Source organism: Rissa tridactyla, chromosome 1 (assembly GCF_028500815.1).
Source record: "Rissa tridactyla isolate bRisTri1 chromosome 1, bRisTri1.patW.cur.20221130, whole genome shotgun sequence".
NCBI lineage: Eukaryota > Metazoa > Chordata > Aves > Charadriiformes > Laridae > Rissa > Rissa tridactyla.
This window is the reverse complement of record NC_071466.1, coordinates 93,398,057-93,417,607: the sequence shown is the minus strand read 5'-3', so window position 1 is coordinate 93,417,607 and position 19,551 is coordinate 93,398,057. Positions and strand designations below refer to the sequence as shown.

The following is a 19,551-nucleotide window of genomic DNA, read 5'->3' as shown; positions in this document are numbered from 1 at the left end:
CTCATGATTAGAAAAGTATTAAACAGTAAAACAGTTCCTGTGGATGAAAGATTTAGGATATCATAACTCTATATATTCCACATGTTCAGAGAGCAGCCAGGGGGTGGGATATTTGTTTTCTCACCCTTTTTGGTTTGTAGCTCATTCATTTTCATTCCGGAGGCTTCTTACTTCCATAAGACATCACCTTAAACTATTATTTTAGGTTAAAACTCAAAGCCTAAAATGAAACTTTCCTCAAAATTACTACGTGTGCCACAGTTAAGATAAACATCTCACAGAATCACTGAGGAATGCAAGAGTTTGATATTAAAACGTGTATCTCTGTGTGATGTTAAGACTTAGGACAGCATCATTCAACACTAGTTAATCTAGTTTGTATTCTGCATATGTAATAAAAATCCAATATAACTCTGAACACAAGTCATCATTGTACACACGTACCAAAATCTGCGCTTTAGTGGAAACTATGATCGACATTATCCAAAGCTTCAAAATTTCAAATAATGATGTGCAGCCAGAAGCACTTTGGATAAATGTTTCTATATAGTTTCAAAACAAAACAACAAAGAAAACCCCTTAAACCGTAGCGGGGGTTGTGCAAAAATTTACCACTTCTGCTTTGTTTAATAGGAAGAATCCTTTAAACTTTTTACCAGTTTCACCATGCATTATAGAAATAGTCATGAATAATACACAGGCAACCTTACTAATTTTTTTTTAAAGGCTGTGCAGATTAAAGGCACTGGAGTAAAATTTGGTTTGTGGTTTTGGGTTTTTTGTTTTGGTTTGGGGGTTTTTTGTCTTTAACTGCCCCTTTCAAGCTTCTGAGCTTGATAAAATGTCTTTAGCCTTGAAATGCACTGATGATTTACAAACTAATAACAACAAAAAGAAAGTCTACAAGTCTTTTGTGAGGTTTGGAATTCGGGGTTTTTTGGTCATCAGTCTGTAAGAAGGACAGTATTTTCAAAGCAGTATCCAAATATAAACTTTTGCTGTTATTATCTTACAGTTACTGCTTTGACTGTTGCTGCTTTGACTTTCAAATCCAAACCTCGATACCTAAAAACCGCATCACTGTTTGATGTTTTCTCATTTTCAGTTGTTGCTTTTCCTACAGTAAAGTCTGTGCAGTTCCTCTCATTACTTTTGATTGAGATTGGGATCTTAACACCCATAACAAAGGACAAGTGTCAGATTTTTAAGAGGTGGGTTAGACAATCATGTGGTTGTAATGCCCGCAAACTAACCTACCAGTTACTCAGTCCATTTACCCAGTCATGAAAGGAAGAGTCGTCTTTGGTGGTGTTAAACTACACAGTATAGTTCTACTGAAACAGAAATGTGCACTGTATGTTCCTGCATGCATATTCAGGAAAATTATTCCAGGTGAATATAGCATCACAGCAGTTTAAATAGAAAAATTTGTCCTTAATATCATTTAATTGTTAGATATGAACCTTAATGCCTCAGAAGTTGCATAATTAGAACCTAAAGCCTGATGATCAGTGCAGTTACACGGTGGGAAGTCCTTGTTATGTCTTACACTTGCTACAACATGTACAACATATTTTTATCTTATGACAATCCAAAAAGGTAACAAGAACTAATTAAAATAAGAAATATTAACATGAAAAATATATAAAACGGGAACCACTCCACCTACTAATCTTAAAGAACATCATTGAGTATTGTGAATTCTCACAAGGAATTGACACATAAAGTATTGCAAGAAAAACTGGTAAAAAGCATATTTTGGCTTCAAATCTTGCTCAAAGCTTGCACTGCAGTCTAACCTCATATAGTAGTACCTCAGCTCTTCTCCTTCAGTCAGTTCATCACTAATATAAGAATAAACAAACAACTTTGGTTGAGAGCACCTGCCTCTTGTTGAAGTATGTATGTACTGAGTGAGTGGCTTTCAGAATTCCTTTATTCAGATTGTCTTTAGGAAACATAAACCAATATTCACATAAGCAGATTTTTAATTCTGAACAATCCAGCAGATAGTATAGGTGGCAGATCCTAGCCTTCCAAATGTAAGTATTTGCAGAAAGCACGTGAAGTGGGTATACTTTTTCCTGAAGAACCGGCTCCCACTAAGAGGCAGGAATTGCTGCATGTTATCCGGGACAATTTAAAATTCTTGTGAGGACTTCATAAATGAGTATGATACTGATACTCCTATGTGGATTTCAATGAGGCATCATACAAAATCTTATATCAATAATTCAGTGCCCAGAACCAGAGGCTCACAGTGTCTGATTAATGTCGCAGCTTTGGGCTTTGGACTTCCCGGGTAAGTGGGCTGCCAAAGACAGTAACCGATATAATGAAACGCACTGGGAGATGAATTAAGCCCAGCAGATTCCCATTGTGAGGAAAGTCTGCAGAAAAATTACGATGGAAAATGGAGGGGGAGAGAGGAGAACTCAATAGTGTGAATAAACGGAAAATTGGATGTGCGCTGCTATCGATATAACTAAGCAGAGAACTTATGATTTTTTTTTTAATAATGCACGAGGAAGCTGTTATATTTATTAATGCACTTATTTCTAATTCATTTTCAGTACCCAAGACTTCTCAAAAGTGAAAAGAACTCAGAAAGTTTCAAAGATAATTATTAAGTTTAGAATAAAAGAATCATACATGCGAACATTGTCTTCAAGGTATAAACACCTAGAAATAAAGAGGAATGTCCATCTTGAGTAGGAAATTATGTTAATCAACATTAATCTAGACATGAAGGGAAGTGTGTTACTTATTTGTTCATGCCTAGAATTTTTCTAAGGAAAACTTGGCACACTTAAGTGAAATGAGATGGGCAGTATACTGAAGACTGTAAATCCTGCCCTTTTACTCACCAGAGACAAGCTAAATCTTTCCATTTGAATTCAGTTCTGTTATAATAGATAAGAAAAATTACATACGGGTGGAAAGAGAGTCATTAAACATTGTATATTAGAAATCCGTTTATAATTAGAAGTCTGATTTAGTGAACATATTTATCACTGAAGACATTAACCATTGCAGGGTTTATTTGTCTTTTAATCAGGAACAGGCCTGATAAGGATTAGATTGCCAGGAAATTCATGTTCTCAAAAAGGAAATGGCAGATGGTGTTACTAGGAAAAGTTCTGTATCACTCCCTGCTATCGGCAATATGAGTCTGGCAGTGCTTTAACATAATATTTTAGCACAGTGTATAATACCAGTGAGCATAAAGTTGACTTGACGTACTTAGAATTACATTAGCTAACACATTTAGCAACATATTTCCTGTCAGTAAAATCAATAAAAGAAAATGATCTGAAAACTGTGTCAACTGATGCATAGTCAGTGGCCAGAACACAATAAAAATAAAAGGTGTGCTGTGAATAAACAAATAAATATGTATAATCAGCCACTGTGAAGGCCATAATGTCAGATTCTGATTAATTCTGTTATCCCACCCATGAGAGCTGAGCCACCTAACTAATTTCTTTTAGAGCGGTTCAAATTGCAAAGATTAGTGCCGAGTAATCCACAGCATACGAGCAGTGTGGAGGCGCAGAGAACTTTCTTCAGTCACTTGCTGGTATTTGTTGGCAGAGTGAAATCCCAAGTGGATGGAATGAAAAGATGCATTTCTGCAGTTATGAAACAAGAGAGCTAACAGGGAAGAAGAACAGGGTTTCTGCTGAAAAAGATTGCATTAAAAATATTAAGGGAATATTAAAATATTTCATATTTCTTTTCAGTGGAGTTCTCTAAGTCTTAAGATGTCATTATAATGCTTTATTATTGTCCCATTTATTATGTAAGCTTTATGTGCTATTTGATAACTATGCCATTTTCTTATATGCAAAGTAACTTTAAACATCTCAATATAAATGTTGTAAAATTTAGACTCTTGTTTAATAATTAAGCATTAAAACTGTATTTTGAATACTGGAATGGGATATAATTCACACTTTTTAAAAGGAAACTATTACCAAAAGCAATTGTGAGAATATGAAGAGCGTTCACAATTTTACCAGAGCTAAAGAGGAACAATTTACTTTTTACTTACTGCTCTTCACAAAATGCTTTCCCTTCCTGTAGGAAGCAAGACTGTGTGTTCTAGTATGAACTTACTAGCTGTTTTAATATTTGATGTTCTTAGTGTGGAGAATTTTTAATTTCCTGAACTTTTATTTTTTATCCTGCTTATGTAGGCAACACGGAAGGAGATTGAGAAACGCCAAGTCCATCTTAAGAGCATCAGTGATTTAGGAGAGAATTTGAAGACAGTCCTGAAAGGAAAAGAAAGTCTAGTGGATGATAAACTCAGCCTCCTGAACAGTAATTGGAAAGCAGTAACTTCACGCGCTGAGGAATGGTTCAATCTGTTACTGGTAAGGAAAATGCATTTGTACACATAGAGGAAATGTTGGTGCCCGGTCCTAGGTGCTCAGCCTTATAGGAGTGCTTCTTCTGGTGGCCTGGACTATGCTTATTGAATACAAAAGTACAGAGACAATCAGATTGTTTTTTGTTCAGTACGTCATGTATATTTTAAGAATCTGAGTGCTTACAGAGTGATGGTTCTGTAGAGTCTTCATTGTTGCTGCTTCCCATTCTTGTCTGCCTCAGTAGTTCCTGCACTGTTTTGGGTTTTTTTTTTTCTAATGAATGAAATGCAGTTTCTCCCCATGGACCTAGACTTATTGAATATGAATCAAGTGACAGAAATAGTCAGCTAAGTGGAGTAAGTCTTATATTAACAACAACAACCTCAGCTGCTTTGGCTACATTAGCTCTTCTGTTTGGAATACTACAGTTGGGAAGTCTCTACTTGCATGTTGGTTTGGTCCTCAGGGTAGTTTTGGCGTGTGTGAACTAGATTCATCTTGGAGACAACTACATCAGCTCTGCTCCAGGTGCACACCTAATGTGCTCATGGACTATGGTCTTTCAGAACTGCATGACCCTCCTTTGGATAGTTTTATAGTGCATGTTTTGGTGGGGACAATTACTTAAGGGGACCAGATTAAGCCTAGTCAAAAGTAAAATCCCTAATACATATTTAATACAGATTCAGGAGCCTCAGCCCCAGCTGCTTCAAACTGCTGATAGTCACGTAACTACATTCTCCCTTAAAATTCATTCTGCCATGAAGAGATGACAGCTTGAACCCTTAAACACAGAATAGTCTTAACCATCGGCCTGCCAGAACACTTTGGGAAATCTTGTATGCTGTTTCTGTTGCTGAGAGCATGGGAATGCAGTTTCAACCTAGAGAAACTAAAGTGATTCTCAAGGTTGTGTTAGCCTTTATCATGACTTGTTACAGCTCCACTGGAGTCTGTGTGGCTACATTACAAGTACTTCTGTGACGGATATACAGCATCAATACAGGGCTTCTTCAGCTGTATGTAGTATACAAGTGAAAGCATTTAGTTGTGTCTATTCTGCCTGGAAAACTTAAGCATTTCATTCAGTGTGATGTAGGTGCTCAGCTTCATTGTGGAACTGACTATAATGGAGTTTGTAGACTGGTATAGTTATGTATTCCTCTACTTTCTTTCTTGGCTTTGGATTCTTTTGTTAGTATTTACTGGAACCCGTGATTAAAAGGTATAAGAGAGGGAGCTGGTCTTTTACTGATTTTAGAACAGTGTAAAATAAAGGTACATATGTGTGGGGGCCAAAAGGACTAGTAAAATCCTTGATTTCTGGTGTGTGGTACAGGTATGTATTGTTTGGATATGCATAGGCCTTGTTCTAGTGAGCTCACCAAAAAAGACAAAATATTTTTAAATTAAGGAGAGAAAAAAAGATTTATCAGAGTATCAACTGGAATAGCTTTTCTAAAAAGCAGAGTCTCAAAGCAGAAACATTAGATGAGGTGTAAATAAGAGTTTGATATACAAAGCTCCCGTTCTTGGTTGTGCATCCTTCTTACTATCTGAGTTTCAATCAACTTAGTGGCTTTCTAAAATGAGTTCTGGACCTGGTTCTCGAGAAACTCTTCTTTCCACCTCCAGTAGGTCTGTCTGTCAGCTTCCTGTTCCTCTCAGTAGTCTGGCCAAGCTGCAGACACTTGCGTCTTGCTGTGACTTCATCACCCTCCTGCCTGTCACTTTGGAAGCTTCTCTCTCTCTCCTAGAATGTCTTTTTAAAGAAACTTAACATATAAAGTGAGAGCCAACAAACAACAGATTCTGTCCTTCACAAAACAAGCAGTTACCGTGTAAAATAAACAAGTTTAGCTTCATACTGTATGCATGTTTGCCACAGTTGGCATAATTACGGCTATTATTTCAGTTCTCATTACTTTTTTTGTATGCAGTATTTACCTTTTCCACATACAGGAATATCAAAAGCAAATGGATGCTTTTGATCAGAATGTAGCTAATGTCACAACTTGGATGTATCGTGCTGAAATACTGTTGGATGAATCTGATAAACAAAAGCCCCAGCAAAAAGAGGAAATTCTTAAGGTAAAAAAATGCAATTTTCTGGAAAGCATTAACTTTATTCTAAAAAGGACTGTGTCAAAACTAGCATATTTGGAAAGGTATCACAAATTGATTAACATCCTTTTTTTCTGTGATAAAGCTGCCCTCTGGCAGCTTGTAGATTACTTAATAAATTTGTACTGCATTACAGAAGTTACACCCTTGCAGAAATAAAACCAGATATGTTATTATAAGTCTTTGGGAATTCCTGCTGAGTAGAACAGCAGCTTATTAATCCTGTGTTTGCTGGAAAATACTCTTTAAACACATCTGATTGAATAAAATCCTTTTTTTCTGTGTTCTTCATTTTTAATTGCTTTTCTGATTTTCTGTGATACTTTTCTGATATCTATGGTATCTGCATTTCTTATCTCTGTCATATGATTGTTTTATTTCTATGAACACTGTTTGCGTTGATGCCAGATGAACACCAGAGACAAGAATATTATATGGTGAACTAGCTGTATAATAACGAGTTAGTGTACTGATCAGAAAGTTTTATTGCATCATTTGACCAACTGATGAAAAATTAACTTTCAGGATAGATGTGGATTTTGAATTTTTGAAATATCTCATTTAAAATACCTTCTTTGTTAAGATTAAACAACTTCAAATTATTATCTATACGGATTATTTTTTTTCTTCTGAAATCGGTGTGAAGTTTTACTTTGTACTGAACTTCATGGTCAGAACATACTATCTGAAGAACAGTTAGCAAATCAAAATCAGAATTGTATTGCTGACGCTAACATAATGATACCATTTACTAAAGAAAAACCTTACAAATTCCAAGGCAGAGCATACATCAATGCCTCATTGATCTCAGCAGGATTGCAGGACAGACTTTTGTAGTTGAAAGAGCAATCTTGCCATCATCAGGTACAAAGTACAATTTTCTTTGCCGTCAATACAGGTATATATATTTGTATTGCACAAAGGCATTTCATACAGACAGTGAAATGTAATTCTGAATGCCCAACTGTGTTTATGATTCCTGAATGCCTGGCTATCTTTTTCGCCCTCTACCCATACTGGGATCTACTGTTAAGATTACTGTTGCAGAGGAAGGAGGTATTTGCCCTCAACTTTTTGTAATTTGTGGTAGATTTATAGAAAAAATTCCCACTGGTTTTCATCCGGTCATTTTTCTCTGCCTCAACTACAGGCATGAACAGTAATGAAAGCAACAGCTATACATCCAGTTCCGTAACACATGAATTAGCAGCTCTTCTTTGCTTTAGAAACATAAAATAATTTAGTGTATCCTGAAATATGCTGAAGGTTGTATTATTGCGGATAAGAACCTGTCTAGAAATAACGTTCACCATTAATTTCCTCTAGGAGATATTAAAACAGACACGTAGATACATTCCTACTATAAATTTGAGGGATGATGGAATGTTATCTAATGTACTTCTACTGGATTTACACACTCATGCATAATTATCTGAATTTGCTTTGTGGTTTTGCTCCCTATTCCTTTGCACACTCTCTCTCTCTCTCTCTCTTTCTCTCTCTTTGCATTTATTACTAACTTCAAGCCCTGTCTCTTGCTCACGGACTGTAGCGCTTAAAGGCTGAGCTGAATGATATGCATCCAAAGGTGGACTCTGTGCGTGACCGGGCGGTAGACTTGATGACAAACCGTGGAGATCACTGCAGGAAAGTAGTAGAGCCTAAACTGTCAGAGCTCAACCAGCGATTTGCAGCTATATCACAAAGAATTAAGAGTGGAAAGGTAGGAGGACTTGATTCCATGTGGAGATGCATACAAAACGGTATTTATATAAGGTGCATGATTACAGCTACATAGCAGGCTACAGTTTCCCCAAAAACTAAGCTTTTAAAGGAAAAAAGTGTAGATCCTAAGAATATATGGGGTTTTTAAATGTGGATTTTGGCATTAAGGTCATTTATCGACGTTTCACAATTGGAAGTATTCTCTGACTTTATGTGAACCTAACAATGATTACTTCATTAACTTATAAAGAATGAGCAACATCTAGGAATCAGTAAGATTCTTAATCTTCCCAAAGTAGGAGTAGCCTTTTTTTTTTATATATATAGATTGGCTTTTGGGGGCTAATTTTTCATTCAGTGCACTCAGTCTTTTCCTACGAGGCTGTGACTCACCAAGGTGAGATAGATAGATATATGTATAAACATACACAGAGATTGTATCAGTTATACTTCAGCTACTCATCTGTACAACTAGTTTGACTACTGAATCTGAATTCAATATGGATTAGGAAATTTTTAGTTGTGACTTCTGAATTGAAATGCTGGAGGACGTAAGCCACTTCCTTTCTCCATTGTATTTGCTGCCTTTATTGCGGCGAGCTATTCGGCAGATTAAAGCAGGCAGCCAAGCAGGTTGATATATAGGATAATGGGAATGCATGGATCTTGTTCTTAACCTTTTTGCTGGCTAGTGAAATAGCACTGGAAATGAATGCATAAAGGATCAGTAGCAGAGCAGGAAATAAGCTTTGCAAAAAGCATAAGCAAAGAGACATGGTTTTCCTGAGTTGTTTGGGGTTTATGCAGGGCTCAATACCCTGTGTAACCAGCACATTCTGTGTGGATATTTGAGCTTATTCAGGTTTAATTTCTAGAACAGGAAAGAATATGTCCTATGCATAAAGGTCATCTTTTTTTTCCCATTGGCCATCAGTAGTACTTCAGCCATTCCAGTGTGGCGCTCCTCACTTACTTCTTACAGAAGTACAAACTGCAGATGGAGAACATCTTGGCACAAAGCCCAAACAACTGTGCTGGGTGACGTTTTTATTGTGAACATCTGCTATGTGCAGTCTGGATTTCCTTCTCAGTTTTACCTTGCACTTCCACAACACTGTAAGCATACAGGGCTGATGCAAACTTAGATAGGGTTGTATGAAATCATTTCTTGTCTTCGGGAATAATGGGACTTGCCCGTAGATGGTTTATCAGGGCTTAACTATTTGCATTGCATGTTGTGGGCTCACTCAAAGAAGGGGTAAATGAAGTTTAACAAAATGAAGTGTCTTCAGGACAGGGCCTGCAATGTCTTTCACCTGGCAATGTTCTCTCTCAGGTGTTCTCCCATTTATGATTGTATAGGCAAGATGAGCTGGAATGGCAGCACCGCACTAAGCGTTATACACTGTGTACCTAGCAAGATGAGAGGAATTACTACAACATATAATTTTAACAGTAAATTAGAATTTAGGGACATTTTCCAGGACCTTGTGGATTGGACAGCTAGGGTATGATTCACAAAGGTTATCTATGGTAATAGGTATTGCATAAGATAGAGAGGCAGAAGCTTTTCTGAATTCCTGTTGGTTCTGCTCACTTGCTGTATGCATTTGGATAAAGGACTAAATTGCTGGGTCCCTCGTTTTGTCCACCTGTATAATGTAGGTGGGTGCACTTCCCTTAGTCATGATTTCAGCTTCATGAGCTGAAAAATTATTATTCTTATGGGGTGATATCATGCTTCCTAAGTGGTTTGGGTTTTTTTCATACTTAGGTAAAATTATTCACTCGGTGAATAATAGATTTAAAAATCAATTCAAGAGGATAGTAAGCTCTCATAATCTATTTCAATCAATTCTCATCTGTTTTCAAATTAGCTATATTTTTTTCAAACACTAACAATTGTCAGTCCAACAGTAAATAAGAAATGACCTGTGAAGTCAGTAAATTGTAGTATATAATTGTTGTGCCCTGAATTAACAAAATGACTGTAGCGTGCTAAAATGAAATTTAATGTTTTCAATTGGTCTTTGAACCTCATTCAATTATTGGAATTTCGTTTAGTATTTTTGTTCCATTTTTCTTTTTGTTTTTAGCATTTGTCAGAGATTAGTAAATTTATGTTCCAGTTTTATTAGTTGATTTGTCATTTTGTGAGATTTAAGTACTTTTGAAGACATCCTTCAGAGCATTTAAAAAGAAATTACTGTGTAGTTTGCTATTATTTCTACCTCAGTTTGAGTGCTCACTGAGCTTCTTGATGAAAATTTGAGAGCACAGTGTTATTCTCTATAAATATCATACATTATTATATTTCCACTAATTTTCATAACTGCGCAATGTCTTTTTCATTAAACAATCAACCAGATACAATTAAGGCATTTTTATCCTAATTCTCCCAGGTCATCTGAGTAACAGCTGAGAACAGATTGCAGTCGGTGTCCAGTCTCTCTTGTTTTAACTGATTAACTTTGATTGTTACCATCTTCACTACAAACTTTTGCATTATAATAAATACCAGTTGGATTGATTGATTGATTAGAATATAATGTGCTTATGTCTTTAGCAAGAAGACAGTTGCATGTCCATAAAGCATGAATTACCTTTAAATCTAAGTTTTATGCAAGAATCATCAAGAATTTGTTGTTTGTTCTTGCATTTAAAGCTTTGAAGGAAGAAAGCTTTTTCTGTTGATCCTTTGCAATGCACTTAATAAATATACTGCATATGGTACATTAAACTATCCAGAGACACTCAGGTATCAGGTAGATAAAGGGCGGTGTATTGTTGTTAATGTGTGGCACTTCTTTTAGAGATTAAAACCGAACGCTAAGTTAAAGCACCATAATTATACTGTGATTCATTTTGGAGGAATTGTGGCTATTTTGTTTGGTTGAGGGATTTTTGGTCCTGCATTTTTTGTTGAGGCATTTTTGAAACACAAGCTCTTTTAGCCAAGCGTTATTGCTTTTTTTAATATGCTACAAAATATTGTCAGAGGAATATTTTACATAAAGATTAGCTGTCTTTTGTTTTGCATAGTTGACCTGGCAGTTTTGCTGTTCTTTGTGAGAGACAAATGATTTCAAAATACTGAAACAAATTATCATGAAATTTTTCTCAATTGGAAGTAGTAGGCGGTTTTTCATCTGAATGGATTGCTTGTTCCTGTGTAATTTCTGACAAACCAGATTTAACCAAGTAGTGTCAATGTTTAATTTTTTAGACAAATCATTATTTTACACTGTTTAGCTGGGCCTGTTCTCACACACAAATGTAAGAACATCATGGTTTTTTTAAAAAAAATTTCACTCACTGTAGAATCCTTATGTTTTCTTATATGGAAATTTTACAGTATCGTTAAATACCTATCTTTACTTGTATCTTTGGGTACTTTGAGTTGTATGGTGTAGATATTTTTTCAGATGATGGAAAGTCTACCATTGTTTTAGCAATAGGGAGTAGAACAGATGTCTCTTTTTATGTTTCTGATAAAACTATTAAGTGTGTGATTTAAATAAATAATCTTTGTATTTCTGCCATTTTAGCCCTTCATTCCTTTGAAGGAAATGGAGCAATTTGACTTTGATATACAAAAAATACTTGAACCACTGGAGGTTGAAATTCAGCAGGGGGTGAATCTGAAAGAGGAGGACTTCAATAAAGATATGGTATGTATGAAATGGAAGGCTGAGTGAAGTAGGCAGGGAGATAAAAAAACCTGAGTGAAAACTAGAAACTTTGATATTTGAGATAGGATCTTTAGGTATGAATTGGACAAAATTTTACTGTGCTAATATAGTATAAAATCAAAAGTCCCAAGTTAGCATTAACTAAAACTTTTAGCGATAAGTTAATTGTTAGTTTATAAGAAAAATATTTTTTGACCCTTGTGAAAACACTAAGCGAAACAGGAATATTATTTACAGGTTCTATGTGAGTACCAGCAATATTACAGAAGTGGGAATTAATATTAAAATCTCTGTAGCACTATAAAGACCAAGAAGACACAGAATGATATATCTAAATGGGCAATATAGTAAAAGACGACATTCAATAAAAACAAATGCTAGGCAATCACCGCTGAAAGAAATGCCACTTGCCAGTTAGTTCTTAACCGTTATGATTATACCATTTATTGTAAGTAGTTTTGTGGCTGTGGTAAGCTTTATTACTCACGTTTGCTCTTCACAAGTAGTAAAACCATATATGCCTATTAGGGGGGAAAAAAAAAAGAGAGAGAATTACGATACTGCTGTGCTATATATTTCTTTACAAGCAACATAAAAACTCAGTGTTCTTTTCCTGTTAAGGAATTCTTCAAAGATGACTATTTTATACAAATGCTGAAAGGAATTTTTACAGGACTTTTTTCTTTTCTTTTTTTTTTTTTTTTTTTAATGCAAGAAAAGTAAAATTTAAGGCAGTATGTACTGCAGTGGTAAATTCTAAGTGAATCAATTACTTGAGAATATTTTGTTCCCTTTCTTTACATAAAATGTTTAGTGTTGTTCAAGAGATACACTCCCAGAAGCTGTGGCATGGATTTAACTACTATGTGAAAAGTGTTTTGTGGTACCATTTTTCCCTGCCAGAATAGCTGTTTTGCATTGTGATGATATGTGAAATGGTCAGGAGTTACATGGCCTCCTAGTATACTGTCAGTTTAAGTGACTACTGACAATGATTTTAGGTATATCTATTCTTTTTGTTTTCAAGTGAAATATATATATTTCACCTTTAATATTTTCATCCTGTTATCTTGGATGCTGCGTAAAATCTAATATCAAAGATCTGTAGGTTTTGAAGTGCTTTTTTACTTTTACCTATCAAGTGTCTACATGTGTTGTAGAAAGCAAGTAAAAGTTATTTGGTCTTCAGTATAGAACTGCAAGTAGCTGTTAGGTGATTACCTTGGCAGAAGTGTAGTTTTACATGTCTGTATCTCGTAGCACTTAAGTAATAATTAGATTAAAATGCCCATTATACTTGTTGTTGTTGTTGTTTTTTAAATCAGAGTGAAGATGATGAGAGCACAGTGGAAGAATTGCTGCAAAGGGGCGACACGCTTCAAAAGAGAATCACAGATGAAAGAAAACGGGAGGAAATAAAGATAAAACAACAGCTGTTGCAGACTAAACATAATGCTCTCAAGGTATAGGAGCTACAATTATAAGCACATGCTACTAAAACCATTTTTTTCTTCATTTCAGGGCATTGTTCTCTTAAATGAATCTTCATTCCTATTTAGAGATGAGTAATTTAAAACTATTTGGCTATAAACGTGTATTTTCTTTTTTACTTCTCTTAATGTCTTGGATAAGACATTTCAAATCTCCAGCTTAAAAAGTACTGTTTTGTCCTCAGTGTTACAATCATGCGATTGCCAGTTGGACAACAATAATTTCTTTGATAATAATTCCTTTTTTAACACATTATGAACATTTTATGTTTCTCCAACAGCGGTTAAGACCTTAGAATCAGTTCTCACAAACCTACATTTTCAACTGTATAACGTACTCTGGCAATGAATAAGGTGTTTTATTCTATAGTAAAAGATTTACATGCTGTGTTCTTTAGTGGGAAAAGTGGCTCCAGCATCTTTATAATAGGGTAGGTGGTAATACCAATAGACCTAGCAGCTAAGAGGTTAAAAACCAAAATCACATATCAAAATTCTGTGTTACCACCCTCCTGGAGGTATTACGGTATGATACCGTTCCTACAAACATCCACAGTGAGACCTATTAGGACAAGCTAATAGTTGTAATTGGGAGTGTCGCCTTTCCAGGAAAAAATAAAAGAGGAAAAAATTTTCACCTTATTGGCAAGCAGAATCTTTCTTTCTTTTGAAAATTTTGATTAAGTTGTTCTTGGCTTGGGATACATGGCATGGTTACATTTTATTATTACTTATTTTTAAGCTGCATCTTTCCTTTCCTGTGGATTTCATTCTAACTTTTACAGTTTCGCAGATCTGTTTGAATTCAGTAAAAGACTAGCTGGAATATACTATTATTTTGTCCACATTTAAAAGAAACTTGAAATCTATTAGGTTTGTCTTTGACTGTTCCAAGTTAAATGGAAGTAATTCGTAATTTTTATGGAGTAGAAATAAGAACGGTATTTCTAGAACTATGGTATTGACCAGATCCTTACTGGCTGTTTTTATGGAATAGAGTGATTGATTTTCCTTTGTGTGACTCAGTTAAGGCATTCAGCCTTGTCAAATAAAATTCAAGAATGGTTGAGGCAAATTCATCTGAGTATTTTTGTATGAAATGTACCACTAATTTTTTAATTTACTTCTTAATAAGAAGTTATAGTAATGAAAATATTTTATGAATTTTGAATGAGCGAAGTTAAGTAGTTAAAGAAAATGCAAATGGAGTATATTTAATAATATTTCCATGAAAAAGAAACATTTTTTTACCTTGCTGCTAAAGAGAAGTTTTAACACTTTTATGAAGTTGAGTCATAAACATGAGACATTTGTTATGTAAACGGTATTTAATTTAGAAAAAGGAAACCTGTCTTTGCATACATTTCTGCATTGAAATGATTTTCTTTTGAATAGCTACAGAGTTTGTATGCAGGCTTAGAATTTCACAGGAGACCACAAAACACAGGAGGCCCACTTATGGCTAGATTCTAAGTGGGCTGTGTTTCCATCTGTCCAGTAAGTATTCTGAGCAGAAGCATTTTATATAAAATATTGGCGTTTATGTAAGAGTCTTAACTTCTCTGAATATCGATGACTGTCTCGGTGGTTTATTCAACATGCAAGCAACCCTGAATTAGGCAACCTCCTTTAAAAGAAAAAATAATCTGTTAAACTGATGAAAATATGTTGTGTTCAGTTACTTATATGTTGTTAAACTGAAGAAAATATGCTGTGTTGAGATATTTATATACTTGATTTAAATATCAACATTTAATTAAAAAAATAGTGGCCTTGTGCACTCTTTTCCCCCTTCAGTGTGCACACGTGCCAATTCATATTTTATAAGCCTTTAATTCATATTCTAATAATGTCTGCACTGTGAACAGGACTTGAGATCTCAAAGAAGAAAAAAGGCTTTAGAGATTTCTCATCAATGGTATCAGTACAAGAGGCAGGCTGATGACCTAATGACATGGCTGGATGACATTGAGAAAAAGTTAGCCAGTCTACCAGACCAGAAAGATGAGCAGAAGCTAAAGGTAATGTTGTTTTGGGATGGCAATGGTAGATCGTTTTGAGTGATAGTTTATCAACTTAACAGAGAGCAAATGCAACAAATATTCCAATAGATAGAGAAAGTTATCAGTTCAGTTCTTTATTTCTATTTATAGTAAACCAAAATCTAATCATCTGTGTTCAAACTGACATTTCTTTGTTGTACTATATCTTGTATTTGTTTGTAATATAGAATGTTAATAACACACTAAACACACTAAATAATTTTTTATTGTTGATAATACGGAGAGTGTGCAATGTATTAAGAAGCATCAAATGTTTTCTAGTAAAAATTGTAATTGATTTTATGTATCTTTGTTCCAGATGAACAAATGACTTACCGATATATGGATGACCTCTATCTCATGTTAGCACATTCATTTTCATCAGAACATATTCATGTGTCACTGTCAAACTCTATAGATTTATTTACATACTGTCAAAGGTTTTCCTAGTTTGTTTTGCATCGCCTTTCTTTGCTTCATTCTCTGTTGAGTTTCCCACAGAGTAAAATAGGAGTTAAGTAATATATTAGAGAGTCAAATAATATATTTGTAAGCTGTCTGAACACTATTTTTCCTGAATATGCGGACCCTTATTGAGAAAAGAATTTCTCCAATTGCCCATCCCAGTGTACTAGCAAGGATCTGGAAATGGAAACTCTTGGCCTTTGCTAAGTGTGTGCTGGCTGTTAGAATCAGTACAGCCAATCTCCAAGAAGGTTCTTCAATTTCAGTTACTTTTGTTCTGTTTAAACGTAAAATAAGACATGAAAACCTGTACATTTTAATTGTAACAATAAAATGGAAATGAAATTTCTGACAGAAGTATTTTGCTAATTTTAAGTTGGTTGATCTAGTTAGCTAACTGTCCTGGGCCCTGTATTGGTTTTGCTCACTAGGAGATTGATGGAGAATTGGAGAAGAAGAAGGAAGATCTGAATGCGGTGCACAGGCAGGCTGAACGCCTGTCTAAGGATGGGGCTGCAAAAGCAGTGGAGCCAACCCTGATACAGCTCAGCAAGCGCTGGCGAGATTTTGAGAGCAAATTTGCTCAGTTTCGAAGACTCAACTATGCACAAATTGTGAGTTGTTACTGGCAAACCCATATGTTTGCAACTGCTACTACTAACAGCATCCTACTAACAATGAGAGCTTCAGGGTCAGTGTCAACTCTTCAGATATTAATAAGAAAAAACCCTATTGTCTGCAAGTGGGGGAATCTATATGTTTTAATACAGTAGTTCTCTGCTTTGGTCTTCAAATTGCCCTTAAGTTAAATCAGCCAGTTACAAAAAACTCAGCAATGAAAAATTCATGTTTATTTCTGTTGCCTCATTATTTTTCCATAACATTTTCCAGTTTAAAAACATGTTTGCCATGCCTCTATTTTGTTCAGTGAATGTGTACAACAGAAGAATTGTCTTTCTCAAACTACCCATCCCACGCCAATTTTAATTGTTTTTTTATTTGTCCATGACATCCTATGCCCACCTTAGGAAGAGATTTAAAAAATTCTTATGACACTGTATGTACATGCCCTCTTCTTCAAATGCTTGAATTCTCAAAGGAGTTTTTGCAAGAGAGTGTAAATTTGAATTTGACAGGATGAAAACATAATTTTATGAACCGACTTTGTGTCTTCTGAGTTGTTTAGTTGTATATAAAGTATAATTTTTCTTACTGGTTTATACATGCTGCAATAACTGGATAAATAAAAGGGAAATAAGCTGTCACTACTCCAGGTTTATGATCAAAATACTTACTGGGTGTTACCCATTTACCAGAGATTGCTCTTGCACTTACATGGCATTTTTTCCTTGCCATTGCTACTACTCTGCTCATTGTCTTCTAGGCTTTTGATTTTATATGAAGAAAGAAAGATTTGCTCTCAAGGAAGTTGTTGCACTGTGTGCTCTTCTGTAATCTTAAAAGTGCTAGTGGTAAAGGGGTGTGTAAACAAAATATAATTTGATTTATTTACTTTTAAATGCACCTAGATTGCAGAGGGGACATACTGAGAGGGTAATGGAAATTTAAAAACATGAATTGATATTTCCAATTGATATATGGTCGACTATGTTTTAAAGGAGGAAAAAAAAAAGTTCCAAAAATCAGCAATAGTGTATAACCTTTTGGTCAATACAGTCCTCTGTTTAATGTATTGAGCGTATTGTGTATTTTTAATTTTTCTACTATTAAGTTACATAATGTATGTATAAAATAATAATTGGGATAGCTATTCAGTTAATGGAAACAATCAGAGAAACATTAACTTTGATTTGTATGTTATTAAACCTTGTTCCAGCTGATTACTCTTTTCAGATTACTCTGGTTTACATTAAACTTGATGGATGTAATCAGTTGCAAATCGTTTATATTGGCATGGAGCTAGAGCAGGCTTCACTTTGTCTTGTAAATGAGTCTTTTTTTTATAATTCATATATTTGTTCCTTTGATAAGCAAGTAAGAAATAAGAATGTGCATGCAACTGATATAAAAATTCTGCTGTCGATGTGTTTTTTTTATTTCACCCACCACCTACCATGACAGAGGATGAGTAGATCCATTATAAAATTTTACTAGCAAATCAATAAAGCTATATATTAATATATTTTTCTTTAAAATATGTAAAGTAGATACATCGGCACATGTGCTTTTGAATTGGTCAAAGGGATAGTCATCAACTTTTTAAAGCCATGTAACCATTACATGCCTTTTTATTGTTAAAATATTTATATAATATATTTCTACCCTTGTAATGGTTAAATTTTTAAATATTCTCTAATATTTCATGCAGGAAGGCTACTTGTTGGTATTTATCTGAGGTATGAGATCATTATCCAATGAAATTTACATGTGTACAGGATAATTACTCTATCTTTCTCATTTCTTATGAAAAATATCTTGCTCTGTTGACAATGACCAACGTGATACTCATATGAACTATTTTAGAATTTTTACAGAAGCTACTGAAACTGGTGAGAGGCGGTATATTTCATGGCTCAAATCAGAGTGAGAAGTACAACTGCCTTGTTACTGTTTTGATTTTGCTGAATCAGTGAAAGAAAGTGAATTTCGCTTGAGTACTTTTTTTTTTTTAATACAGCCTAAGTACCTACCTCACAGGGATGTTGTGAGGATTAATTAATTGTTTATGCAAGACTTGAAAATACAAAAGAAAAATGAAAATTCAAGCTATTCACTTGAAAACATGCATAGACCAGCAAAAATAACGTTCACAGAGATTTTCTGTGTTAACCATCAACTGAATAAAAACATACAATAAAAATACAAAAATGAATTTATTTTTGAAGCAAAAGAAATAGAAAACTACTGCATTTTTTTATTTATAATTGATGATGTATTCAATAACAGACTTATTTGACAATTGAAAGTTGTTATTATAAAACAATGAGGATTTAGTTGTACTGTATATCTTGCCATTCTTTATGATTCGTTGAATAAACATAGCAAGACCGCATTGAAGAAGACCTTTAATTATGTGACTTAATGACAGATTTGCATTTCTTACCTTTGTTGGAGCTAATGTATTTTTGATATCAAAGTGTGAATTTAGAATGATCACGCTCCCTTGGATTTTACTTTTCCCCAATGTTTGTTGGAAAGACCCATCAGAAGGATATAGGAACCATAACCACATAAGAATGGATTGTCTCTGCATGGTAGCTCCCTCAGAATTGGGGTTGGTCAGCCTGGAGAAGAGGAGGTTCCAGGGAGACCTTATTACGGCCTTTCAGTACTTAAAGGGGGCTTATAAGAAAGATGGAGACAAACATTTTTGCAGGGCCTGTTGCGATAGGACAAGGGGTAATGGTTTTAAACTCAAAGAGGGTAGATTCAGACTACATATAAGGAAGAAATTTTTTGCAGTGAGGGTGGTGAAACACTAGAACAAGTTGCCCAGAGGGATGGTGGTGCCCCATCCCTGGAGACATTCAAGGTCAGATTGGACGGGGCTCTGAGCAGCCTGATCTAGTTGAAGATGTCCCTGCTCGTTGCAGGGGAGGTTGGACTAGATGACTTTTAAAGGTCAAACTATTCTATGATTCTGTGGTAGATTCTCATAAAATTCTGATTGTTTCAC

At 34.9% G+C, this 19,551-nt stretch overlaps 1 protein-coding gene across 11 annotated transcripts in view; it reads left to right on the top strand.

The window, feature by feature from the left end:
- The window catches only part of DMD (dystrophin), a 1,301,546-nt gene that overhangs the window by 618,275 nt on the left and 663,720 nt on the right, over positions 1 to 19,551 (top strand). For 9 of the 11 annotated variants that reach the window (XM_054189211.1, XM_054189209.1, XM_054189203.1 and 6 more), the window contains 7 exons: positions 4,200 to 4,379; positions 6,339 to 6,467; positions 8,053 to 8,223; positions 11,774 to 11,896; positions 13,243 to 13,380; positions 15,276 to 15,428; positions 16,346 to 16,528. In XM_054189211.1, coding sequence (XP_054045186.1) covers positions 4,200 to 4,379; positions 6,339 to 6,467; positions 8,053 to 8,223; positions 11,774 to 11,896; positions 13,243 to 13,380; positions 15,276 to 15,428; positions 16,346 to 16,528 — 1,077 coding nt within the window. Of the gene's footprint in view, positions 1 to 4,199; positions 4,380 to 6,338; positions 6,468 to 8,026; positions 8,224 to 11,773; positions 11,897 to 13,242; positions 13,381 to 15,275; positions 15,429 to 16,345; positions 16,529 to 19,551 lie in introns of those variants that run through there. The other 2 variants (XM_054189213.1, XM_054189212.1) reach the window with 2 other exon arrangements.